Raw genomic sequence first — 27,331 nt, 5'->3', positions numbered from 1 at the left:
GAAGAGTGACTGGCTCAAAGTCACCCAGCTGGCTTTCATGGCTAAGGCTGCACTTGAACTCACAAATCTCCTGCTTTCTAGCCTGGTGACTAGACCAAACTATTCTTCCGGTTGGGAAGTAGTAACCTTGATTTTAGGGAGGGGGGGACAGTGGGGAGAAAAAAATGGATTTAAGGTTTTGTCATTTGCCTTCTGGGTGTTTCAATTAACTCGGAAGCCCCGATCCATAATCCGGAATGTGGGTGAACACTGTACAGTAAGCCATAATAGAGAGCCAGGGGCTCTGGATAGAAGTTCAGAAACTCCTGGTTCCGTCGGATTTATCCCCCCAGTTTGAAAATTTGGTCTTGCACAAAAACAGGGGAGCTCCAAATGTGCATTTTATGGCAGGTGCATTCAGTGGGTTAGGCTCACACTTTAGAACTGAGTGCAGCCCGATTTCTTTGTTGTTAGAAGAGGAGTGAGCTGCGGCAAAGTTGTATAACTGCCTTCCTGGAATGTTTTCAAGAAAGGCTGGCTTGATGTAAGTAAGGATGCTTAAAAGTATTTTTGCCTTTTGGCAGAGAGCACAAGGGGAAAAATAGCTTCCCCCCCCTCCCTCAGATATTAAGCCCTGGTGTGCATATATTCTCATTGTCTCTTTCTCATCAGTAGCCTGTATATTACCGCTTCTCTTGACAAATGCCATTAGAATAATAAATACCTTTTGGCAGACAGTAAATTCTTAGCAGTTTTACCAGAATCCAGTAGTCTTGAGTACAAGTGGCAAGTATGACACGATTAAAATGTGCGTTGCATCTCTTCTGAAAGAGCTAGTGCAGAAACAGTGTCAGGAAAGTGATCTTTCCTCTGAAATGAAATGCTGAGATCTCTGGCAACTGATGTATTTTATCTTGGTGGATTTTCTTTGTTGCTTTACCTATAGTTCTGTTGCCAGACACTGCAACTTGGATGGTTCCCTAATCCCTATCACAGTTATTTCCCCATTTTCTTGCAAACAAAGACACTCTAAGACTACCCCACAGTGTTACTGATAGCTCTAAATCATTCTCATAAATAATGCTGACCAACTTGTTGCCTCTTCACCAACTCTGTAGAGCTCAAGTGATGGTGATAGTTTTCTCTGAACTTGCTGTGAAGAGAGTTGTGGCAGCCCATTAGGTAGGTGGGGCTGAAGTAAGATGTGTATGTATTCTAAGGACAAGATGAAAGTCTTGATCCCTAAGATATTAAGACCAAGGGACAAAGAGTGGAAAGGAAAGAAATTGGGGAAGAAAGAAATCAACTGTTGTTTCAGTCTGTGTAACTTGGTATATGCAAAACTAGGCTGACTCTTCTAGATGTTGCTTCCCTTTGTGTGTGTGTGTGTGTGTGTGTGTATGCAGCAGGAACATGCATTGTTGTTTTCTTTCTTTAAAATATTTATATGGCCGCCCATCTTTCAAACAACTCTGGATGTCTCCAATAATGTTTTATTACTTTTTTTAGTCTGTCCAATCAAAATATAAAAGTGTCAGCTCCTACCAGCAGCAGAAATGTCTTGTTATAACTTAAAAGTATGATATGTATCATGGAATTATAATATGCTGTAATGATAACAATCGTTATTTGTGGAAGTGATTCCTTGGGATGATCTGGCTTATTATTTTTAAGCTAAACAAAGCTAATGCTGGACAGTTCAGTATTTGTAGCACTTAAAGTATTAATTTAGAAAAGCAGCAGGTACTGTAAGAATAGGCAAGGAATAAAGACCAGTCTCATGTCTGACTGTTACAATAAAACCTTCTACCCATTATAGTTTGGCCACTGATGATTGATGGGTGCACATTCTTTATATTCACATTCTTGTGTGATATTATCTGGAGTAAGTATTCTAAAAGATGCCTTTCAGTGTAGAACAGCCAGTGAAACTTGCAATGCTATTTCTTTATGGCATTGTTTTTATCTCTATTAAAACTTAAGTGGGTGCAAGAAACTTTTAACAATTATTGTGCTGGGAAATTGAGGTGGAATTACATGCTAACATACAGAAGTTGCATGCATGAAAATCTACTTTTACTTTCAAAATAAATTATATTGGAAACACTGTAAGGCTGAAACTAAAACCAGGGCTATAGAATGAATCAATCTGAAACCTTTAGTGGCTCAGTCAATAAAAATGCAAAGCAAGAGTCATGCCTTTGGTTTATAATTCTTAATTCTGAAGCCTTCACAGAATCTGTAGGACAGTGTTTTTCAGTCTGTTCCAAAATAGATTGAAGTACTTTTTCCAAAATATCAAGGTGACTCTGACTTAAGACTGGATATATGCATTGAAATGGTTAAGTATCTTAATCTGTATTAGAATTCCTTATTAATATGAAGTCCTAAGTCGTCTTTGCTTGTTTACTATTAATTGTGGCTGAATAAAAGAGTAATTGCTGAAGGTGTCTCTCTGTCTTTGTTTCCAGCCCTGATTATCTGAGATCAGCTGACATGACTGAGGTGATGAGTGCTCCAACTATGGATGAGATTGGTTTAAGCCCCCGCAAGGATGGCCTATCCTATCAGGTAAATTTATTGCCATACAAAAAATGGTATTGCAGCTAGCTAACTGCAAATTGCTAATGGATTCAGCTGGGATTAGATAGTAGGTTTTTTTTAGAAGGCTGATGAATTAGTTCTCAATATTTTAAAATTTACAAAGCTATTTGTAACGCTTCCTTGGCAAGAGCAGTTAGAAAGCACAGAATCTAGTGTATTTTTGGGTTTGGAGGGCTCTTGGAGTGATTTATTTACAAGTAAATGTATAAACAGTTCAAAGAAAAAGATCTGTTGAGTAATTCAGCAGATAAATTCATGAAGGATCAGACTTTCTTCTTATAAGATATAAGTGGTATTAAACATTATGGCTACATCTTTCTCAATACCCACTATTAGGTTCATTCAGAATATGGGAGATGGATTTAATCTGGATGTATGTGGAGTTATTGCAGTTCCCATTAAGAATTAGATGTCCTGTTGGATCTCTGATGTGTTTTAGATTAGTGGTGGCGAACCTATGGCATGCGTGCCAGAGGCGGCACTCGGAGCACTCTCTGTGGGCACGCACTGTTGCCTCAGCCCCTCCTCCCACCATGGTCCCCTCCTCACCAGCAGCCCCCCTGGAGGAGATTCACTTCCGGGCACGGCCAGCATGGAGCAGCGCAGCCAAGGACATAGCTGGGCAGCAGGGACAAGACTCCACTCTCACACCCCATAGTGTGCAGATGATGCTGCAGGGTGTGGCCGGAGGGCGTGGCTGCCATGGCACTGCAGGGCTGCCTGGGTGATCGGCGGGCCATGGAGGAGGTGCATGGCCCTGCGAACGGGCGGGGCGGGGGTGGGCGGGCGCAGAGCAGGCAGGGCGGGAGGTGGGGGAAGGGGGCAGTTTTTGGCCACTCAGTCTCTAAAAGGTTCGCCATTACTGTTTTAGATCATTGGGAAGAAGGTTTTTTTATCACCTTTGGGTAATAATTTGGTGTTAATCCTGGAGAGGGTGGCCCTTGAAGATGACTCTGAGATTGCACCTGGCCCAGGATGCACTCATGGCATCATATCACTCCCTGAACTAAAGCAACTTCATTGCTGGCCTGCCACTGATATGTTTAACATGAACCTCTAAGTGTGCTATTTTTTACATTGCCTCCTAGAACTTAGAATAAATTTGACATCGAGTAAGTGTTCCTTGTTATAATTCAGTAACATACTTTAGTTTAAGAGCTGTGGTGGCACAGTGGTTAGAATGCGGTATTGCAGGCTAATTTACCACTCACTGCCAGGAGTTCGATTCTGACCAGCTCAAGGTTGACTCAGCCTTCTATCCTTCTGAGGTTGGTAAAATGAGGACCCAGATTATTGGGGGCAATACGCTGACTCTCTAAATTGCTTAGAGAGGGCTATAAAGCACTACAAAGTGTTATTGCTATTGCTAGTGTATAGCCTTAAAGCATTTCTTCTACCCTGGCTTTGATGACTTTTTGTTGTTTTTAACAAATTCTTGATTTGGATGTAATTATTGGTTACTTCGGATGTTGTTATATCAGTGTTTGTAAGCCTGAAATGGAAGTGAACGGCATATAGAAGGCATAAATTACAGGCATGAGTGAATACTGCCATTCTGATCCAGTTTGTGGATAACTAATAGTGATCTGGCTGATCACTGCAGAGGCAGATTAACCAGCTGTACAGTATAGGGCTTTGATCTGATTGAATACTACTCAAGTCCTTTCAACATATTTCTGAATAAATAAATGTAGGTTGCTCTGTATAAAGTGGCATTTCGATTTTGAAAAGCCATAGTAGGTTTTACTTAAGCATTTTCTAACACCCATTAGGGTTTTCCCCCCTCAGCGGCTCTTAACTCTGCTCTGTCCTTTGAATGGAAGATGTGTAGGTCACTTCTGACTTATTTTTCACGTTCAATTATCTAATGTCCTTTAGGTGCAATGGTAGTGCAAGGAATCTTTGTTACTTCAGGCTAATTTTAACAGTGTTTTTTTTTTTTAAAAAAACCCTTAATTTTGGAATGAATCCCAGTGGAAAAATACAGTTAGCAAACATTGCATCAGAACTGAAAAAAGCCACATGAATTTCCAGTGTAAGGCTCAAGGGTCTTAACTATTTTGAGGCTGACTTGTATTAGAATAAGTAAACTTTGTGCTTCAGATAACTTTGGCCAGCTGGATTAAGTTCAATATGTTTAGACTACCAATACAACTTCTACTGAGTGAAGCAGAAGCCCTGTTAAATCAATGGCCTTAAGCTCATTGCCTTTTGCTTATTCCTGCCCACAAAAGGCTTGGCAGTGTTTGGACTTGGGATGATTTTATGACTATATTTTGGCTCATAAATCATGCAAACTGCCAGCAATTCAGATTTTAAGGTGTTTTTGAAGAATGTTTTCTTAATCTCTATCTCACAGAACAAAAACAATTCTAAGGTCATGCTACATGGCATAGTCTCTTATAAGTATACTGGTATTTATGTGGTTTGAACTTGATTTAGAAAATGTTTGTGGCCATTAACTTTGATCAAACCAGAAGCTAGAATTCAGTGATTTAAGTGAGTTAAACCTCTGAAACTCATTTGCTGTATTGGCAAAAAATGCCATTTAGAATGACTAGAACTTTGGCTTTGACCTCATCCTCACTTGTGCTATGTCTGTACCTCTAGTTCAGATCATTTTAGGATGCTAAAATGATTATCTAAACTTCTACAGTATGGATGTATTGGTTGTCTATATATTTGCAAGACAAAATCATTGGATGCTAGAAAGCACCATGACTCCAGGCATATACAGTACATGACTTGAAAATGACAAATGGTGGCTCTAGGATTTCTTGGTGAACCTGAACACAAAGCTGAACACAGTTGAGATCTTTAAAACATGTTTAAATCTTCAGAGTTTCTGCTTCTATAAAATTGGGACTTGTAGGTTCCTTGTTATCTCTCAGAAGACATTTAGAGATACACCAGATGGTAGATACTAATCTGCATGCACACCACACACACACACACACACACACACACACACACACACACACACACCTCTGGTTCAGAGGTTAGAAGAGCCATTTTTTTTCTCCTTGTGAATTTGAAAGAGGAAGCTACTGGAAGCTGAAGAGAACTGCAGTTTTCTAGAAGGTTGCTGCAGTATTGTTCTGATGGTTTTTGATTCTACATAAAGAATTCTCCAGCCTGAGAACATAATTTTATTTCTAGGATGGACAGAAGAAGAAAAAATCTCATCCTAATCTATTACTCCTACCAAGAATGTCTGTATTGCATTGTGCACTTTCAAATGTCAGCATTCCCCAAACTAATAGCTGCCCGCTCCAATCAAATCAGGAACAACTCAACAACTCAAATGTGATCCAGAGAGTTATTTCCCTCCTGTTTTGAGTTCTCAATCAGCTGCTAAGTAATGCATTTATGAATAAGCAAAGCATCTGTCTTCAAGACTGGGATAGGAACTCCAGGAAGTAACAATGCCAGGCTTTGCAAGCCATGCCTGGGGCTGTATCCTCAAAGTGGGTGGAGCCAGGACCCATTTGGGAAAGAATTTTTAAGAAGCTTTAAAAGGTGAAATGGATGCCTTAAAAATCTGCAAAACTACCCATTTTGCCCCTTAAGTCCCCATCCCAATTTTTTTTTGTTGGGGGCATATTTTGGAAATTACCAAATGGTACCATACACCAGCAGTCCCCAACCTTTACGGCTTGGCGGGGGGAGGAGAACCGGGCCTCTTGCGCAAGTCAAGCTGTGCGTGCACATGTGTGCAGCGCCCCACCACTTGCGCAGCCCGGTTTTGAATGGGCCGTTGCCCAGTAGTGGGCCACAGCCCAGGGGTTGGGGACTCCTGCCATACACTTTTTTTTCTTAGAAGCCCACTCTGGAAACTACCAAGTAGGTGCCTCTTGAAGCTACTGGACCACCTTTTAGATAACCTGGAATGGGATAAATATAGAAAATAAGTGATCCAGCTGGAGTGGATTTGAAGATGTTGCTCTACAAGCTTTTCCATTGCTTGACTTTGGCTTGGTTCTTTACAAGTATTTTTGATTTGAAGTTTTGCATCATTTTTCAGAGAAAAAGGTTATTGGTAACTATTAACTCTTAGTTATTAGCTATTCACCACTGATAACTATAAATTAAATTCATAAATTCATTTAATCACATACAGTATGGAGAGAGAGGATGTGTCGGCAACTCTGCTGTCTCTCTCTTTCAAAGGGGAGAGAGAGAGACAAGAAGAGGGTACAGGCAGCCTTCGACTTACAATGGTTCATTTAGTGACCATTCAGAGTTACAACGGCACTGGAAAAAGTGACTTATGACCATTTTTCACTTATGACCTTTGCAGCATCTCCATGGTCATGTGATCAAAATTCAGATGTCGGGCAACTGGTTCATATTTACAACGGTTGCAGTGTCCCAGGGTGGTCATGTGATCACTTTTTGCAACCTTCTGACAAGCAGAGTCAATGGGGAAGCCAGATTCATTTAATAGCCGGTTTACTAACTTATCAGCTGCCGTGATTCACTTAACAACTATGGCAAGGAAGGTCGTAAAATCAGGCAGAACTCATTTGACAGATGTCTCACTTAGCAACAGAAATTATGGGCTCCATTGTGGTTGTAAGTCAAGGACTACCTGTACTCGGTTTGATTTTGGATTTTGATTCTCATGAGCCTTGTGCAGAATGAGGAAGCATGGGAATTGTAGTCCAAAGCATCTGGAATGCATAATGTTTGTCTTAAATTAGAACAGGGGTAGGCAACCTTGGCTCTTTTATGACTCGTGGACTTCAACTCCCAGAATTCCTGAGATAGCGTGGCTGGCTCAGGAATTCTGGGAGTTGAAGTTCACGAGTCATAAAAGAGCCTAGGTTGCCTACCCTTGTTCTAGAAGCTTTAAGCTTTTTACAGTTATTTTTATCGGTTAAATTTGAACCCTCACCCAGTTTTAGCTTATCTGAGTGGTACCATTTCAGACAAGCATTTTAATTTAAAATTCACAATCTACCCCCACCCCAATGCACTGCACGTAAAAACTAGCTTAGCTTTCTTTTCTGACAGAAGTTATTTCTTTTCTTGTGTGGAGGAGCTTTTCAACACAGCCTTAAGTAATAAAGTCCAGGATTATTGAAAGTGATTAATGTTACTGTTAAATTAGCAATCCTTTAGCGGAGCTTTCCCTAGCCTGGCAAACTGCAGATGTCCTGGATTACTGCTTCCAGCCATCCCTCAACTAGAGTTGCCAATGCTGCTTGGATGCTGGAGGCTTTAGTCCAACAGCCAGGAAAGTGCCAGGTCAGAGAAAGCCTCTTTTGCTAAATAAATAGCAAATGGAAGCCAGGAAAAACATCCAGAATATACATAGACTTTTGCCCTCTTCATCGGAAGAAGGACAAGTTTGGAACTGTGTAATAATGCTGTAATGTATGGAAACTCTTCTCCCTCTACATTTTATTAATATCAACATACAGCTGAAAGTGGCAAGATCTAATTTAATGGGGAATGGATATCCCAACATTCTTGCTCAGTGAATTTTATTCTTTTTTAAAATGTTGTTTGAATATTGAAACAAAGGTTTTGTTAGTTTTCAGCCTAAATTTGGGGTCCCATCCATTATGTTCTCCTATTATCCTTTCTACCTGGAAATGACTATGTCCTTTTTCCAAGTTTGATTGTTAATGACAGCTTAGCACTAATCATGGTGTTTGAAACTGAAGTTGACTAAAATATCCCTGCTTTGCTGTCAAAATAATGATGTGTTGAAACTCCTTTAAAACAAAAACAAAAAAAAAAACCCTCAATGGAATCTGAAGTGATAACCATTGAGGGAGCCTCTCATTGTGGTAGCTGGGTTGAATAAACAACATTTTGAGGCAAGCATTCTTTTTCTATATATATAAATTGAAATTGCCACGAAGAAGTGGTAACTAAATGCATTGATCCTGATGACAGGAGGCACTCAAAGCTGATGCAAAAGCAACCCGAGCTGTTGTGTGAAGCAGCAGTATTAAGTTTATGTGTACAAATGAAGCCAGGGTGATGTCTTGTAGTGAGATCTCCTCTTTATCTCTTATCTATCGGCTGTAGAAGTAGAAGCAATTCTGATATACGTGCACAGCACATTTGTTTGTTTTGGACCGTCTTTGTGGGTGTTGATTTACACACTGTTAAAGACAAACCTTCCTGAGATCCACAGCACCAAAACCTCTGAACCATTAATACCGTTGGTGTTCATCAAAGTCAAAATGGACCAGCTGGATAACCTGTGGCCTTTGCATTCACAGGAGTGGATCCTAATGGAGTAGCAAAAAGTAGTCTTAATGTGTCACTGGTAGGTTCACTGAATCATGTTGCACATGCTTGGGGTTGCAACCAGATAGTACCATCAGTAACTTTGGGTTGGGCTGCATTCAGATAGCACTGACTAAATATGTCCCTGCCTGCTACTGCTAGTTTTAGTGAAGGTTTTGTAGGCTGCATGGACTGGGTCACAGTCAATAGCTAGATGCTTATAAACTCTTCTCGGTAGTATTGTTTTTCTTACTAGCATGGCTTGGTTAAGCATTTTTTCCATTCTGGGGCTAAGTTCAGTCAATTCTAGAGGAAGGGGGTGGGGTGTCACTTGGCACAGGAAAAGATGTTTATCTTCAAGTTTTAAGTTTTATTTTTCTCTCCCTTTGAGGTGCTTAGCAAATAAGTATTCTTATCTATGAATATTCCAAATAAAATAATAATATTAAATGGTAAATTACTGTATTTGAACAAGTGATTTTTTTCCTGACATTTGGATCTTCTTCCTATGGCAGACACAGAATACATTCATAATGCATCAGTCCACATCCTATGTCTCTTGTTGCCTGAAAAAGAGTTTAACTGTTTAGTTTTATAAAAAAAAATGTTACTGCTGCCATAGATGAAGATTAATAAATATATATATATATATAATGCAGAGCAGAAAGGGATTTTGCAATACATTCTCTCTAGAAAATTGAACAAAAGCAACATGGTAGACAATAACAAGGGGCTTTTGGGGAAAAAGTACCAAGTCTATAACTTGCTTTGAACCAAAATGGCTCAAAAGAGTATGCAGGATTCTAGCAACAAGCAAGATACAACAAAAAGTAAGTGATGGGTAGAAGTAGGAAAGATAGGTGTCTATATTTCAGCTATAAAATCTGCATTTTGAGATTAATCTTGATAGATACTGTAGACCAGCGGTTCTCAACCTATTGGTCGTGACCCCATTTGGGGTCGATCGACCATTTCACGGGGGTTGCCAAGCAAGGCTGTCTGCCATTTTTTCCCCTTTTCCAGCGGGTGCCTTACCTCCCTTGAGCTGGGCCAGCTGGTGGTCGGCCTGCTCCGTCTCTGCCGCTTGCCAGCTACGCCTCGGCCAGCGCAGGGGGCGGAACCACGCATGCGCGGTGCTCCCGGGCAGGGAAAGTCCTCGACTTATGACCGGTTGGGTATTCCTCGACTTACGACCGGTTTAGTCCTCAACTTACGACCGGTTTAGTCCTCGACTTACGATCGGTTTAGTCCTCGACTTACGACCGGTTGGGGGTCGCAGCATTAAAAAGGTTGAGAACCACTGCTGTAGACTCAATATATTTGTTGACGGTAGAGGGTAATTGTCTACAGCAGATAGTAGTACCTCACAGCTGATCTCCAGTATTAACCAGGATTGAATCTGGTTAGACTTGGATAGGAAAACAACATGAGTTTTCAGGAGTTGTAGACTAGACTGAGAAATTGAAAAACTATCCCGGATGAAAGCAGCGATAAATCAAGTTGCAAGAAAACTATATGGTTTGCAAGTAATTACCAGGAATTTAATTCAAGGAGATGCTAGGTTAAAAGTACAGTTAGCATTCAGAGAGGAAGACAATGTTTACTCCAATGCTCAGCTCTGAAACCACAAAGATAGTTTTTAAGTCTGTCTCCTCCTCTTATAAAGAGTGCAAGCAATATTCAGCTGACTATCTTCATGGATTAAAATGTCATTATGCAAAGGCTCTTGTTTCTTTGCTTCTATTGACAGCTTATGCTTGTTTCTCTGTCATGTGCTTGGAAATGTGACTTCATTTATTTTCCATTGGCCCATCCATAATCCTTGAGTGCAATTGCAACATCTCATTTTTATGCTTCCTTGATTATTTTAAAAAAGCATGACTTAGTGGAAAAATCCTGACCTCTTCTATCTGTGCAGCTGTTACAGATAAGATTCTTTAGGCTATTTAAATCACACACACAAACATATATATTTGGGGGGATGTTTATTTAAAGAAATCATTTATTCCTTGCTTTAATGTGGGGTAGGTCAGCATATTTTCAAAATGGCTATTCCACTTTGACCTAATGTGCTTGCCATAACAAAGAAGGTTTAATGCTGTTCTGTCCTGTGCTGCTGTTCATTATAGATATAGGAGGTGTTTTGTTCCCTTACTGAGGATGTATATTGGCTTATCCAAATTATGAACTTCGGGCTTGGCTGCAGCTCATCTCTCCCCCCAAATTTATAGTCATCTGATAGTGTTGGTTGAAGATAATGGGAATTGTAGTGCTGAACAATTTGGAAATGTTCTGCTGAGGAAAGCAATTTTAAATAAATGCCAACATTTCCCCCCCTCTTGAATGGGAAACAATAGTTAGCTAAATCTAATGCTTTATACCAGTGATGGCGAACCTTTTAGAGACTGAGTGCCCAAAAACTGGCCCTGCCCCTGCTCCACCCCCTGCCCCGCCCCTGCTCCGCCCCACCCTGCCTGCCCGCCGGGCCACTCACTGCCTCCAGGGCCCGCCGCAGATCACCCAGACAGCCCAGCAGCGCCATGGCAGCCACGCCCTCTGCCCACGCCCCACAGCATCAACTGTGCGCATTAAGGTGTGAGGGCAGAGTCTTGTCTACGCTGCCTAGCTGCCATGTTCTTGGCTGCGCTGCTCCACGTGGGCCACGCTCGGGAGTGACTCTCCTCCAGGGGGGTGCTGGTGAGGAGGGGGTCGCGGGGGGAGGCAAGGCTGGGGCAACGGCATGTGTGCCCACAGAGAGGGCTCCGAGTGCCGCCTCTGGCACCCGTGCCATAGGTTCGCCACCACTGCTTTATACACAACCTGTAGACTCTATACAGGGTCTGTTTGGTCACCTGATATGTTTTAATGGTGAGATGGAAACTTCAGCTTGGTTTATAATAGCTTTCTAAGTGATCAGTGTAGGACTGATGGGATGAAAAATTCTTAGAGTGGAATAGATCAGACATTAATATTGCAGTTATTTCCAGATGAGTTTTAATTGATATCTGGAAATATCTACCTAGCATAGTAGTTGTATATTTACATAATATTCAAATTTGTTGAAATGCAGTTCTCAGTATCTTTAGGTCAAATGCAGGTGCTGGCTTGAGAGCTAGTGTCTAAAACATCTGGGGGACACTAGGGTGGCAAAAACTGACTAAGGAAATGGTACCTGTTGAGTATCTGCAAAGAGCTCAGACAGTGAAGCAGTGGAATTATCAAGATACTGGCTTGCCAATAGTAACATCTTGGCAATGCTAACTTGGCCAGAGTAAAATAGCAGGTTATTTAATATAATGGGTGAAAGTATATTTGTGTATGGTCTGATGTTGGCAAGAATCCAGTGGAGTATCAGGAATAGAGACGAACAACCCTTCAAGAGGAGAATTTGAGACATAAGCATAGTGGGTTGCTTGATAATGTCCAGTTATCAAGTATTGCCATAATTCATACGTTATGGGTGACCTAGACCTAGCTCCAGAACTGAATTATATATAATGATGTTTCAGGAAGTTGATGGACATGACATCTGTTTTATTGTGGATTCTTTGTGCATTATAATCACATTTGATACTTATTTATAGACATTAGAGTAACCTGAAGATCAGTTTTCCTAATGTCTTATGTGTACAAAATGCACCAAGAGAGCTTTCCTTATTTGACCATTTATATGGTCAATATCTCATAAATACAGCAGTTGAGAGTAAACATTTTTTTACAAAAATCTAATAACAATCAATGCAATGTTCATGAGGTCTAAAAAAAATCCCTTTTATTTTGCCAATCAAATGGCAGACTAATAATCACCAGACTTGAGGGAAAACAAAGCCTTTGGCAGCTTAAGGATAGGGTCAGGATCATCTAGACTTTGAGAGGAATGTTGTTCCATGGGGGCAGGTGCTATGATAGAGAAGGCATATCTCCTGCATTCTGCTAGATGGTATTGCTTCATAGAAGGGAACTTTACCCATCCTGTTAGGTCTAGTCAGATGAGCAAAGGCAAGCAATCCCATCAATGCCAAAGGGGGTAAAACTATCTCTTTTTTCCTCCAGCCAACTAGTAAATGCAAGGAAAGAGAGAAATTAATGGGAATCTCTGGTTCCCTAGACATTGCTGTTAGCATTTCTTACCAGTGGGCATGCCTACTGCTGAAGTTGTAGATCAATAACATCTGGAGGGCTTTGAAATGATCACTAAAGGAAAGCAACAAAAAATTGTCTGAGAATCACAGCTGCCTACTATGCTCTAAATCTTACAATAAGGGATAATATCAGTTTAATTATAATAATATAATTTGGGATATGAATGAGCCTAAGTTTAAAAAATGTTTCATCTTTGAAGTTTACAGGGGGCTACTTGGATAGCTGTGAATAAATGAAAATCTACTGAAAATACATTGGATTGGAGACATTGATTATTGTAAATCTCTTATTTCAGATTTTCCCTGACCCTTCAGATTTTGATCGTTATTGTAAGCTGAAGGACCGTCTTCCTTCCATTGTGGTGGAGCCAACAGAAGGAGATGTAGAGAGTGGAGAATTAAGATGGCCACCTGAAGAGTTCCTGGTTCAGGAAGAAGAGGAACAGAATTGTGATGAAGCAAAGAAAGAGAGCAAGGAGCAGTAAAAGCACCGAAGATCTTCTGTTCTACTCAAGATGTTAGGTCATCTTGAGGAGGAGAGAACAGCTTTCTGAAGGGTCTTTTCTACAAAAGACATTCAATTTTGCACCTGCAAGATCTTAGTTTTTTTCATATTCTCTATTGAGAACTGAAGCGCTTGATGTGACAATCTCCAGCTAAAACTAAGAAAGTTTGGGCAGGCAAAGCAAGCCAAAAATGATTGCCCTTCTCAAGATCATTGTTGAATTCTGTGGTGGTTGCCTGGGGCAGCCAGGAAATTAGAGGGCGCTTTGGTGGAGGAATAGGCCAGCAGGAAGCATGCTTCTTCTGAAGTGTGTGGTATTAGAAGAAATAACTGCAAATATAAATGCAGCTAAGTTCTGTAAGGGACTGCCTCTGGCTACAAATGCATGAGAATAGTGTTCATCTCTCAAAATCTTGCCTTCTCATAGTGTTTTTTCTGGTTTTATGTGCGCATGTGTTTGGAGGCTGGAAGACAAGCCGCTGAAATGCTCCTATGACATTACCAAGTTAGGCAGTTTTCCTGCGGAACACCATAGAGGAGCAATGGGTCAATAACTAGGTTGGCCTTGTACAGCCTAGCGTCTTAAAAATCACACCATCTTTGTCAGGCTGCAGGGTCTGGCACTGGCTTGCTCACCTGTTGCACATAAACTATATTTTTATGTCTGTTTTTTTCTTGGCACCTCTTTAAGCATGCATTTTAACATCGCAGTGAATAGCTTTGTATGGCCATTGAGCTGTTGACTATAGAAATGGCCTTTACTACTTGTTCTGCAGTTATTTTGTTTAGGCTGTAAAAGATCACATTTTATTTTGTTTGGGAGGTGGGGTTGGAAGAAATGCTTCTTCAGAAAAACTTCAGGAGATTTTGATATGGAAAATAAGTAATATTTTCTTTCTTGCTACTGAAGCTACTGTTTAACTCTCTCTGTTATAATGCATCTGGTTGCTGTGAAATGCAGCTTTTTCATAAGTACTGATTTATAATTTAGTCATGTGTTTAATGCTGGATCAAAGCCTCATGATTATAGTACAGGGCCAACAAGGATGTTAAATAGGAAGAGTTTAAGAGAATCGGTATCCCCTTTAAAAGCAGGATGGTGAAAGCAGGACTTACCTTAAAAAAACAAAAGGTATTACAGCATCTCAGTATTGTCGAGAAGATAACCCTTTTTTTGAACCAAGGATTTTTGATTGACTTACCTTGTTCACAGATTCTCATTTGCCCATTATCATCTCATTCCTCATGTCCCATATATCTCTCTTCTGAGAAGGCAAACAAATAGTTGGATAAGCTATATTGACAGCCACATTAAAAAAAAAAACAGTATCTGACTTCTTGACAGGAAGTTCCACAAAGTTGAAATTTCAAGTACGGCTTTCAGATATTAAAAGCCAATGATTCCATATTAACTGTGGAGAAACTAAAACTTCGTAATGTATAAACATTATAGCCTTAACAAGATAGTCAAAATAATCCTTAGTTTTCCATGATCTTTTCCATTCCTTTCCTAATTTGTTGGAACTCTGTATATGTGCTATATATAAAAGACACACGCTTACACACACATACACTTATTTTTGATACCTCATGAGTAGTGAAATTGCTGGTAATGGGTTAGAGTTGCTTGTTGAAATCAGCAGGGTTACTTTTTTCAGTCTCGTCTCGCATGTGTTTTCCACATAATGGCAATAACTTAACAGCTGTGAATCATTGTTACATGTGGATGTGAGATTGTAGGGATGTAGTTGAGTGTTCTTGTGTGTGTGTTTTTCAGCCAAGAACCTGTAACACATATACTACCTGTCTTGGTGGATGTTTGGGCATCACTGAAATTCGTCTTGCACCCTTGCACTTGTCAAGGTTGCTTTAAAATGGATGGATCCAGATGTTTTTGTATCCTTGAGTCTATTCTTGTCTTGCTGTTCAGTACAATGAGCTTTCACACTTGCACCCAACCCAAAATGCCCTATTTTTTTTCCTTCAAAAGTCACTTTTTGTTTCTCCATTTTTTTTGTCCCAGTTTGCAGTTGTCAAATGTTAACCACTCAGACTCGGAAAAACAAAAATCCTTAATGCTTAAGGACAGAGTGGGATCGTTGTTTGTCTTTGAATATTTGCATATCATTTTTCTGCTTTTTTAAAAGATAACAGTTGTTGCTTGTATTTCTGTCACTTTTGAATGTGTCTGAGGAACAAAGCACTCCAGTGGAACTTTTCCTGTTATATATATTACATTCTATATTTCTGTAAAATTCTTTTTTGAGCCTCAGGGAAAAAGCTAGCATTTTTTTCAAACTACTTTTGTCACTGTGACAGTTGTAAATAAAGTTTGAAAATGCTTTCCAAATTCTTAAGAGGTGTCCTATTTATTTACATTATTTAAAGCTCTGGCTTTCCCATAGCCTTTTAAATAAATATTTCTCACAAATTTGGATGAAGGTGGAATCTTCTCACTGAACAGAGCAATCGTACCTTCAGTTTATGGCAAAGATGGAGAAGAGAATCCATTGGTAGAGTGACAGCACATTCACTGTCCTCTTTCACCAAAGCCAGGAGGATCTGGTTTTATTTATTTGTTTATTTAAAAAAATCCTTTTGTCTATTCTCTACAATGGAGGTAGTGACAATGTCCCAACCCTGTGTTGATAAGTAAAGCCATTTTTGTAGACATGTCACTGGGCCTTTGAATCTCATCCCGACACAGTATACCTCTGCTACTTTCCTGCACCTCAGGCAGAGCAGTTATGCTCTGCCTCAGTTATCCAATACCTCTGCTACTTTCCTGCACCTCAGGCAGAGCAGTTATGCTCTGCCTCAGTTATCCAACTCTTGTGACATGTGAGAAACATGTGATGGCAGAATCATTGTGGGCTCCTGCTGGAGCAATACTTGCACCATTTCCTTAGCTAGTTTCCCTGGAGGGTATGAACACAACCAAAACTGCACATTAACACTAAGATTTATTGGGCTGTTGTATAAATGTAAATCCAAATATATAGCAAATGGAAGGCATTTAAGGAATAGTTTTAATTTAAAATAAGTAAATCAAAACATTCAGAAGTAGGGTAGGGGAAACTGTTTCTAAGATGTCCCTTCACTCCTTGACATCCCTGAGAGGTGGTCTTAAGTAGTAAGGCATAGCCAATTATCCACCAGGTTGGCCCTTGTCAATTTTCTGCATGTACACACTTAAAACACATTTCTGCCAAAGCAAAGCAAATTTCCTTGGCTGGAGGAAAGCCATCTTGTTCTCTTCTTACCTGGTATCATCTCAAGGCCCTGAGTCAGGAAGATGCCATGAAGCGGAGCATCACTGCTTTGCAAAGAAGGCCCCACAGTTTTGGCCCCTTTTTGAGTGGACTCTGAAGTATGAATTAACTCTTTGCTTGATCCATAGATGCACTGAGTCAAATGGTGTGCCCAAATGGTGTCTCTTCAAGTTAGAGCTTTTGGTTAAAATGAAGAATATTATATTTGTAACAGAACATCATTACTAATAAACAACTTGTGAGAGAAATATAACTCTTTAAGTATTTCTAGAAGTAAAGTGGGAGGAGGTATTGTTTATTTTTAGTTAGTTTCAAGGAATTGTTGCTACATAATGCTGGGTTAACATAAAAATTAGATAGTTTCTGTATTCCCTCATCCCCATCCCGAGAGCTTTATGCTTTGTGTCAGTCTAACTGATCTTTCCAAGAATGTTGCATAGAAAATAGGCTTATACAAAACAATAAAACTTCCTCTTCACAACAGTGAAGCCATTTTCCTCATCAAGGAGTTGTGGGTCAGTTCTTGAACCTTCTCTGGTATGTCCAATCGCCATTCTCTCGTTCCACCCATCCACGGCTGCAGAAGAGCAACTGCACACACAGAGGTTATTCTGAATGTATAGTATTTAAATCTTATTCTTATGTTCCACAAATATAGATTCCGTAAAATACAAATTATGCTGAGTAGAAAAGGTAAATATGAATGCTTTTCAAAAAAAAAAAAGTCTGAAAAATATCCCCATTGGAGATATATTTAATGCTTTTTTCAATGATCAAAAACAAGTTGCGGCTGTAAATATGCCATCTTGATCTTTTTTATTACTAAGTGACAGGAATAATAGCAGGCTATATTTTGTTAAACCAGGACTAAACTTAACATTTTTAGGGAGCTACAAACTGGCAGGAATTTTTTTAGCTTTTTAGCTGTGACAATGGCCATTTTTAGCTCTGATAATAAAATGCATTTTATCTGTCTTTCAAGTTAATTGTGATGTTAACTTTTACCTGTCATGATTAGAGGATACTTTAAAGCTGCTCCCCCCCAAAAAGGACTACCCATTCCCTACCTCTTGTTACCTGAATCATTTTTATCATCATTTTGACTTTTTATCAGTTTTCAAATATTTTTTTATCTTCAGTAAGTCTACTATGTCTGATCTGCAAAAATTCAAAGGACCTCCATATGGTATTATATAAAAACATCCCTTAGGTGCCAACTAGTGGTTACTGGAGTTTTGTAGACCAAATATGTTTGCCCTAATGTTGGAACAGCAGTCTACAATCATTTTTTTAAAAAGTATTCAACTTATGACATAAATGAATAATAACATGGACTTGACTACTTTTACAGGTGTTCCATGAATGAACACATGGAGTTAGCTTGCCAGGAACAACTTGCTTTATGATCACTGTGCACATCACTTCATGAACAAACTGATGTGCACAAATAGTAATCAATTCATATGATTGTTGCAGGTGATTATTTACATTCCCAGAATAAAATGTGCCACAGAATAGGAAAGGTTTAGATACATCCCCTCCTCTTCAGCAAGTTCAGTTGAAAAAAACTCAGAAAATAAAATCCGAAAGTTGATGATGGAACTTTATTTTCTTTGAAACGTTTTTTCTGTGGGTCATGAAGAGGAGAGACCAACATAGGAAAGAAGCCACAAAGGAAGCATGTACTGAACATTTTACTCTGTAAAACAGATCTATGAGCTGCAAGCTCACCATGAATGTACCCAGAAACCACTAGCTTCATCTGATAAACACAACTAAGGAAGTGAAGCATGCATAAAAAAGAGGACGTCAAGTTGAACCCGAGAAAATCTCACCAGTTCTTTGGCTGTATTTTTTGTACTTCCTCCTTCAGCCTGTACTTCTTAATATGTTCTTGCCTGCATGGCATTTCCTGCTGTTGGTAAGGTTCTTCATGTGTGCAACGTTATTGTTCTCTAATATTAAATCACTCCTCCCCTCCATAATAATAACCCAAGCAGCTTCCTCTGATTAATGCATAATTTTTACATTGGCCTTTCAAACCTAGTTAGAAGGCAGAAAACAATTCAAAATAACAATAGGGCAATATTGGTGATTTCTAGATATGCTAGACAACTGTTCCCAGCTTGGCCAGTAGCCACCTGATTGGGAAATTGAAGATGTTGAGATCAAACATTTCTTGAGGAGGTCATCAATTTGAAGAAGTATAAAAATATCTGAAGTCTCCAGTGAGCTTGGCAATGCATCTTTGAGTTAGGACATATGTGTGCTTTCTCTTGTTTGACCACATTATAACTATTGTATCAGGATCACATAATTGCTACACTCCCATACATTATGGAGTGAGTTACTGATTGATAGAGTAAAAAAAACTATCATAATATATTGGGGGTGGTGGTGGAAGCTTACATGCTGATAAATATCCCAATTATTTTGACATCATATGTTGTGATACCAACATAATTGCTGGTTTGTTTCTGGTTAGTGGGCAGTATTCATATTTCTCCTGGGCCATCGGATGATGCATGTCTGTCCTATTTCTACAGGGTTTTATGCTCTGCTTTGGGATATTGACTTCCCCATTCCTTGGCTGAGGGACATAGAAGTTGCTATCTTTTCTTTCAACACAATGCCAGTATGTCTCTCAATGTTATAATCTAAGTTGAGCATTCCCCGATTAACTGTTACAGTATAATGATGAGTCCTAGTGCATTCAAATGATTGAAAGTAAGAGTAAAGTAATTTAATAACTTTACACTGGGCTTCTCTGTAGGAGTGGATTTTTTTCACCACAGATTGGATAGTATTACAGTCTTTCTGAGGTGAAACCCACATCTATGCATTATAGATTATGCTCTCTAGTTTTTGATAGAAGGCCGTTGAGACCAAGTACAGCAGCAATTTTTCTATTTGTTGTGACTTGTTTGATATCCTCTTGAACCACAGAGCCCATTGCTAGTATGAAATATTCCTTTCCATGATGGTTTTATAGCATGAGACACATTTTTCCACAAGAGAAGATGTAGGTTATGCTACACAGCAGGCTACATCTACTGTATCTCAATCTAGATGTGTCGAGACTGCAACTCCTAGAAATTGACCATGCTGCATGAGAATTTTCAGTCCTAATGCACCAGTTTAGGGAAAGTCACTATAAAATTTGTGGGCACCTGCACCTACAACAACCTATATACAATGTATGGGTGATATGCAGTAACCTAGAAACTGTATGAATGGGCTGTTGCAAGTGGACAGAGAATTGTGGCAGCCTGGATACAGTATTAAAGCATGAAGGCATTCTGGAATGATCCCTCTTTTCTTTTTAATTTGGACAAATAAAATGGAAGAACAGTAATACTTTATTTTGTACTATTTATATGCTAGGCCTGTTGAAAATAGTTTAACTAGGCAATGGCCAGTTTATATTTCTCACATCTTTTCCTTTGCCTCGGGGACTTTTTGTGGAAACACTGTGATGGATTTGTGCACTCTTCAGGCAATTGTTATCCTCCTGTGAGACTGCAGAACGGATCATGATAAACTCTCAACTTTGTTATGCAAAACAATGTTCCATTCCCTCTTCTCTAGAAAAATGCCAAATGTTCATGAGATCTCTTCCAAACAAAATATTACCTTGGCAGCCCATTTGATAAGGCTACAGCTTAGATATGCCTACTTTTTGCTTCTGCCTATGTTAGTATGTTTTCTTAAGATTACAGGTACCACAATCCATTATAACTGATCATGCTGGCTGATGGGCATGATTGAGATTAATAACATTGGAGGGCAACAAGTTGCCTACTTCATTTTATGTATGGATGTACATGTATGTACATATACACATACATATAGTACATACACACATATCATAAGGATTCTCCAGGACTTCACTTCCAAGTAATCCTAGCAACATCCACACTGGCTAAAGGATTTTAGGAACTGAAGCCAGCACACATCTGAAGACACCCAAACTGGGAAGGTTGATATGAATAAATCACCCTGGAATATGAAAAGGCCCACAGTTGAGTCAGTATAGTAAGTCAGTAGGCCCATGCAAAGTGGCTATGATTTACTTTGTCAGGGCATTTCACAACGTGAAGGAAATGTGATGCAACTTACTAAAGTGAAGAGGTGGTTCAGTTTGTCTTGACATAGCATTTTATATGTTCTGAGAACATCTCCCAATCCTTGCAATACCTGGAAAAAGCTTCCATACACGTAAAGAAACCTCTTCTGACTATTGCAAGTGCTGGAGGAAAGCTGGGAGCAGTGATGATATAAAGCCCTACAGCTGCTTTGTTTTTTTGGTAAGGTAGAACAATGTGGGATAGACAATAACACCAGCAGATGGATTTACAACTGGCTGACCATCTGCACTCAGTATGCAGTCCTCAGTGGCACTACATCTACATGGAAGGAAGCATGCAGTAGGGTACCCAAAGGTCCTGTCTTGGGTACAGTACTCTTCAATATCTTCATAAATGATCTAGATGAGGGGACAAAAGGGAAACTTGTTAAATGTGCAGACAACACTTCAGAAGATAGACTTAAGTTTCAGATGGATCTTGACAGACTTGAACACTGGACCCTGTCCAACAAAATGTAATTCAGTGAAAAAGTAAGGTTTTACATTTAGACAAGAAAAACCAAATGCACAGGTATGGAATAGTTGGTACTTGGCTCAATAATAGCAACTGTGAGAGGGATCTAGGTGTCCTACTATACTAGTACTTAAGTATGAGGCAGCAGTATGCTGCAGCTGCCAAAAAAGCTAATCCAGTCCTAGGTTGCAACAACAGAGGGACAGTTTCAGGATTATGTGAAGTGATAATACCTTTTTGTACTGCACTGGTGAGATCATACTTGGAATACTGCATACAGTTCTGCTCACTACAATACAGAAAAGATGTTGAGACCCTAGAAAGAGTGCAGAGAAGAGCAATAAAGATGATAAGGGGACTGGAGGCTCAATCATATGATGAATAATTGAGGGAACTAAGTGTGTCTAATCTAATGAAGAGAAGAACTAGGGTTGACTAGCAATATTCCAGTGCATGAGGGGCTTTCACAGAGAAAGGGGGGGGAGGTTGATCTATTCTCCAAAGCACTGAGGTCAGGACAAGAAGTAACAGGTGGAAGATCATTAAAGAAAGATACTACCTAAAACTAAGGTAGAGAAGAAGGAGTGTGGATGCAGTGAAAGGGGAAATGGGCGAGCAACACCAAAAGTCATGTGTATGTATTTATTTCATTAAAAGTATCTTATATATAAGAATGTTAAAAGAATGTATGTTAACATCTGATAAATATCACAGTATATGTATGGGGGAGAGTTTGGAAAATAAATAAATAAATAAATAAATAAATAAATAAATAAAGAAAGAAAGAAAGAAAGAAAGAAAGAAAGAAAGAAAGAAAGAAAGAAAAGCCAAAAAAAAAAAGAATTTACTTCTCAGTGTTATATAGGAGAGATGCCAATAAAAATAATCCATTCCTTTTTATATAAGTAACTTTCTGTCACTTTATGTTTTAAAAATGCCTTGAAAAGTGGTCCTACCATCATTTATAAACAAAAAATGAACTATTTGAGCACAAAGTTCATATAGTTGGCTGCAGATTTTTGTCCTGGAAAGAACATCCCTTTTATTATACAGTATGTATATTGGAAATTTTGAAATAATAGGTTCCCAATGATTAAAGAGACCACCATTAATAACTTTACTACTATTAACTCAATATTGCAAATAAGTTTGTATCCTTGGCATCTTTGTTTGCAGTACTGGAACTGTTCCTCATCTTATAGATGTTTCATACCAGTGTCTTTCAGGAACAGATTTTAGCAGCAACACTTGCATAATGCATTCTCTTCTGAATTCACTGTTGTTTGTAGCCCAAATTTAATCCAAGATAAAATGCAGCTGCCTGTAGTCTTGCTGTCAGTTGCTTTTGGCATCTCAGTGCTTGGGAAATTTACTACCACTACCATCATTTTTACTATACACATGACTATTGAAGGTGACATACTTGATTGTGGTATCACAAACACCGATACATAAAGGGATCGGACAGCTTTGCATAAGCTTTTTTCCATATCACAAGTCCACACACTGGTGTTCTCAGTGAATTGTCCTGCCAACTCTTTTATAAGCAGTGGTTCAATGCTTTTAAGAGTCAAGGGAATTAGCAGTCCCTACTGACTGCCTCTACATGCTAGGGGATTATTCTGCGATATTTTGAGAGTAAAACATCTCCTGCTACAGATCTCTTAGGAGGCCAAATTTGGGTGTTTCTCTTCCAGCAGATCCAAAGCAGGACAAGTACTCACAGGAACTAAGTCCAATGGTGTCAATCTTCCTTAAAGTGAATCTATGATAAGGAGTAAAGTAGATTGAAATTATTTTGTAACAATAAGAATTTCAACTGTCTCATCTGTTTAAAAAGAGAGTCTACCTGTCCTCTAACAGGCTAGCAAAATGTATTTAAAAGTCACCTATGGGTATGGCCAAATATAAAACAATGTTCTCTATGAAAGTATTTCTTTGGGTGTCACCTCAAGAAGCCTTTTTCAGACAAGAAACAATCGTGAGGTCATACTGGTGGACATGATTAAATTATACTTTTTAATCATGAGTTGATTAACTAAGTCCAAAGAAGAACTGGAGTCACAAGGGTGCATCTGACATTGGCTTATATATTTACAACTGAAATAAACATTTAAACTACATAAAAATAGTTGTATTATGTGGCAATGATGAGTTGTTATTGAAACAATTGTTATTGAGTTTTGGAGAATGAATCTGTGAAGACTGAATGATTCAATGGGCAGAGAAGTTTGGGTATAATATGCTTGAACAATGGAAAACCATGAAGGTTTAAAATTTACCTTAGACTATCATCTAAAAGATTTTTTTATAAAACGATGTTCCACTGTATTTAACATCTGATAAATTGTCCAAAAAGTACAAAAGTATTTCAAATGTATGTTGCAAATGTAAATGCAAAGAAAGAACGTTTTCATCTTTGGCGGACTTGTGAAAAAGCCGGGGTAAGATTCATATTTTAATACAGAAGATTCTTAAAATAAATATAAAAATTAAACTAGAGATCTTTTTTTAAGCTTAACAGACAAAGAACTTGAGAAAAATCCCTTGCTGTTATATATGTTGACAGCAGCAAGATCAAAATTTAACAGTTCCAATTTAATGACTAGCCTTTTATTTTATAGCAAAGCACTAACAGGTTTGAACATTAATAATTATTTACCACTATCCACAAAAATGGAAAAAACTTCAATTTCCACAATAGATGAATGGCTGGAAAAACTGATGGAACCATCAGAGATGGCTAAATTGCTCTAGTCAAAGAAAAAAACACAACCAATTTTGTTTCTACCTGGAAACCACTTCTGGAGTTTCTGCTTGAGATGGAAAAAAAAATGAAATATTGACTTTGGGGTTTGCTGATTAGATAAGTTTGTTGTTATAGAAATAGCTAATACATACTAAGTATGTTAAAGTAAAAAGTTGAGGCTGTGATGTTATTATTTTATTCTACTGTGCTAAAAAGAGTCAGAAGTCAATGTTTTTCTTATTTTTCTCCCTATACCAGAACTTCTCTCTCTTCCCTTTACCATTCTCCCCACATAGTTTTTAACATTCAGTGTTCACTGAGTACCGATATACTCAGTCTTTCCTAGGCTATATCTGTGGTGCCCCTCCCAGTTAAGGGTTCTTCTTTAAAATGCCTTTGTTGTCTGCTAATCTTTCTATCTTATCTCTGATTGGTGCCACAATGGTCATATCAGGGCTATCACTGGGGTAACTGAGATTTTTAGTCTGAATTCAAATCCAACAAGTATTTAAATATATAAATAAAGGCTCTAAAATATATATTTCAAGATATATTGAGCTGCAACCCCAGATCAGCATGCAGATCAGCATGATAAACTCAGTTGTTGGGCCTGGAAAAAAGTGTATGTGAATCCATTCGACTTCGACATCTATTTCTACCTATCAAGTAACCTATTTCATTAGATTAATTAACCATGCTCACAAGTATATTTTTTTCAACAAAATCAGGATGGTGAAAATGTGACCTTCTGTCAGCTATTTTAATCCAGGTTAAATAGACCAACTTTTCTAAGTGTTTATCCTATCTTAGATTCAGTGTTTTCTTATACTGATCTGCAATCTCCTAGGTTTTATCATGGACACCAAGTATGGTTGCACTGTGCTAAGGAGTATACTCTGCACATTCTCAAAGATACTGTATTTAGAGTCTCACAGAAGCTTGCCCCGGAATGCAAAATATGCTGATATTTTCCACTGCTTTTCTTCAGATTAAGTAAAGTGTGTAGCCTGTTTTAGACTATACGAGTGAGACACAATCTTTTTTGGACCAAGAACTGCTCAGATTTGACCTTCAAGTGGAATGCCTTGGATAACAACTAACAAGTAGGTGAAGCCAGAAGAGAAACAACGGTTACATTATTTCACTACAATAATTATCAGCACTTAACTCCATGTATTTCTTATCTAACTATTTAATATATATTTAATACATCCTTTTAATAATTTAATATTTTCCCCTTTCTGTGCATGAAGAGGAAAAGTTCCTCATTTGGCTACTGGAAAATTAATTAATTAATCTTATTTAATTAAGACGAAGAGGATAACATACAAAATACTTAAACCAAATGTTCTGCACCCGTGTTTGTGACATATGCATTTTATAATTTTTCATATCGTTTGAAAAACAGAAGCAAACTTTCAGGACTGTTCTGAATCTGTGTCCGAACACAGATGCCTGGTAAGGGAAAGGTTACTGACAAAGTTAATAACATGCTGACTCTGCTAATTATTGTTTCTAAAGTCCAAAGTCATAGGAAAAAATGACTAGAATTACATTCTACATACCACCAACAGGAAAGATTACTGGAAAATTTGAGTCATTCTCATTTGGAACAATTGTAATTACATATTGTATATTACATATAAAATGACTCTCATTGTGAAAGGACCTTACTATTTGTGTGAGCTCAGACTCTCTTTCTTCATTACCTGCAGTTTTTTGCCATGTGGCTTTAAGCTGAAGATTCTGTGGGTTGGATTGTGTAGTGGAAATAAAGGCTCTAAGGAGCAAGTTGATTTGGGTTTGTGTGATAAATTGAATCTTTAATACAAGTATCTTCTATTTAATTTGTCCCAGAAAATGAAGTACAAGGCACTGTAGATATCTGATTCTTTTAGCTGAACAAAAGAGAATGCTGGCTTCTTCAGATTTATAGATTTATTCTTGCATAACTGAAGAGGACAAAAAGTGTAATGAATTTCTAACTGAAGCTGCATTTACTTATCAGATTTTTGTTTAAAGAAATACTTCACTTCCCAGCACAGTTAAATCACAACGAGCCCGTACAGTGTCAGGTTCATAAATAAGCTGGTAAAACAAATGCATATTAACCTCCAAAGAGATTTATTGCCCAATAATTGGAGATTCTTTTAAATATCAGTTATATTGATATTTGATTCCTCCTATCCAAAGTTTTAAATTTTATCTATTTATGATATTTTGGATTTTGGATCCTTTCTTGTGTAGTCTTGTGATATACTCTCATTTCTAGTCATATCTCCAAAGAGCTTGCAAAAATTTCAAATGTAGTACAGTAGTCCTGTGTGAAGCAACTGGCATACATCGTGATGAAGCAATCCAGGCCGCAGTGGCCATGCAATCCCACCAAAGTTAAGAGGCCACATGATTTACTGCAATAAACAGTGATGGGGGCTGGGTGGGCTTCAACTGTTTCAAGCCAGTTACAGGAAGAGAAGGTCCTTGTGCTTCCAGATTGAGCAGTTTGGGGATTCCCCACAGTGTGGTTGCCTAGTTGGCGAAAGGAAGTTTCCTGCTATGAGGAAGTCTGCATCATTGCGGACAATCCACAGCACTTCAGAAGTCTTGCTAAAGTCACCAAGTCTCAAAGAACATTGGCATCTTCTGAGAGGAGCACTAGTGATTGCCTGAAGCACATATTGGAGCCAACTAGTAGGGAAGGTGAGCTGGTTTGAGGGAAAGCCTCAAGAGATGTAGGTGGTTCATTCCATGCAGCACTTGTCTTTGGATCCCCCTCAGACTTCTGAGGTGCTGTGGGAGAAGGTTGAGAGGGTCCCTGAAGCAGAGCAAAACCAAGCAACTTTGCTTTCTCCTTAAAAGTGAATGAAGCAGCAATGAAGGTGTTTCATTCAAAGATTCATCAAAGCGAAGCCTCCTTTGAAGCTTCATACAATCCAAGCATTCAAATAAATAAAAATATCAAATATCTACATACAGAACTTCTAATCATTGGGTTCAGTGAGAGTGTTTAAAATGTATCTTTAACTACCACCAAAATACATGAAATCTAAATGTAATTAATTTAAATTGTGTCTCTGCTTTATACATTTTTAAAAGAGTCTTATAAGAGGGATGTAAACAAATTCCTGAAATGAATCTCTGAGTGGATTTGGGAGTTTTGCCATTCCAGTGGTCCCTGGTGAGATGAATGCTACCCATAAGCTGAATCTCTTTATTAGTTTGGTTTGGTTTGG

General features: G+C 38.7%; 1 protein-coding gene across 1 annotated transcript; it reads left to right on the top strand.

The window, feature by feature from the left end:
- Positions 1-236: 236 nt before the first annotated feature.
- On the top strand, positions 237-15,798 carry LBH (LBH regulator of WNT signaling pathway). The gene is made up of 3 exons (XM_015820950.1): positions 237-256; positions 2,427-2,550; positions 13,268-15,798. The coding sequence occupies exons 1-3, from the start codon at positions 237-239 to the stop codon at positions 13,454-13,456; spliced, it is 333 nt and encodes a 110-aa protein (XP_015676436.1). The 3' UTR covers positions 13,457-15,798.
- The last annotated feature ends 11,533 nt before the right edge of the window (positions 15,799-27,331 follow it).

Source organism: Protobothrops mucrosquamatus, unplaced genomic scaffold (assembly GCF_001527695.2).
Source record: "Protobothrops mucrosquamatus isolate PMUCROS unplaced genomic scaffold, P.Mucros_1.0 scaffold1223, whole genome shotgun sequence".
In the NCBI taxonomy this organism is placed as follows: Eukaryota; Metazoa; Chordata; class Lepidosauria; order Squamata; family Viperidae; genus Protobothrops; species Protobothrops mucrosquamatus.
Note: the sequence above shows the minus strand (reverse complement) of the source record. Positions and strands in the feature narration are given on the sequence as shown.

Excerpts from the sequence above, each read along its gene's own strand:
- LBH (XM_015820950.1), top strand. The coding sequence starts at position 237 with ATGTGGGTGAACACTGTACA. Across the intron at positions 257-2,426 it reads ATGTGGGTGAACACTGTACA|GTGTCTCTCTGTCTTTGTTT; the intron begins GTAAGCCATAAT and ends TAATTGCTGAAG. Across the intron at positions 2,551-13,267 it reads AGGATGGCCTATCCTATCAG|ATTTTCCCTGACCCTTCAGA; the intron begins GTAAATTTATTG and ends CTCTTATTTCAG.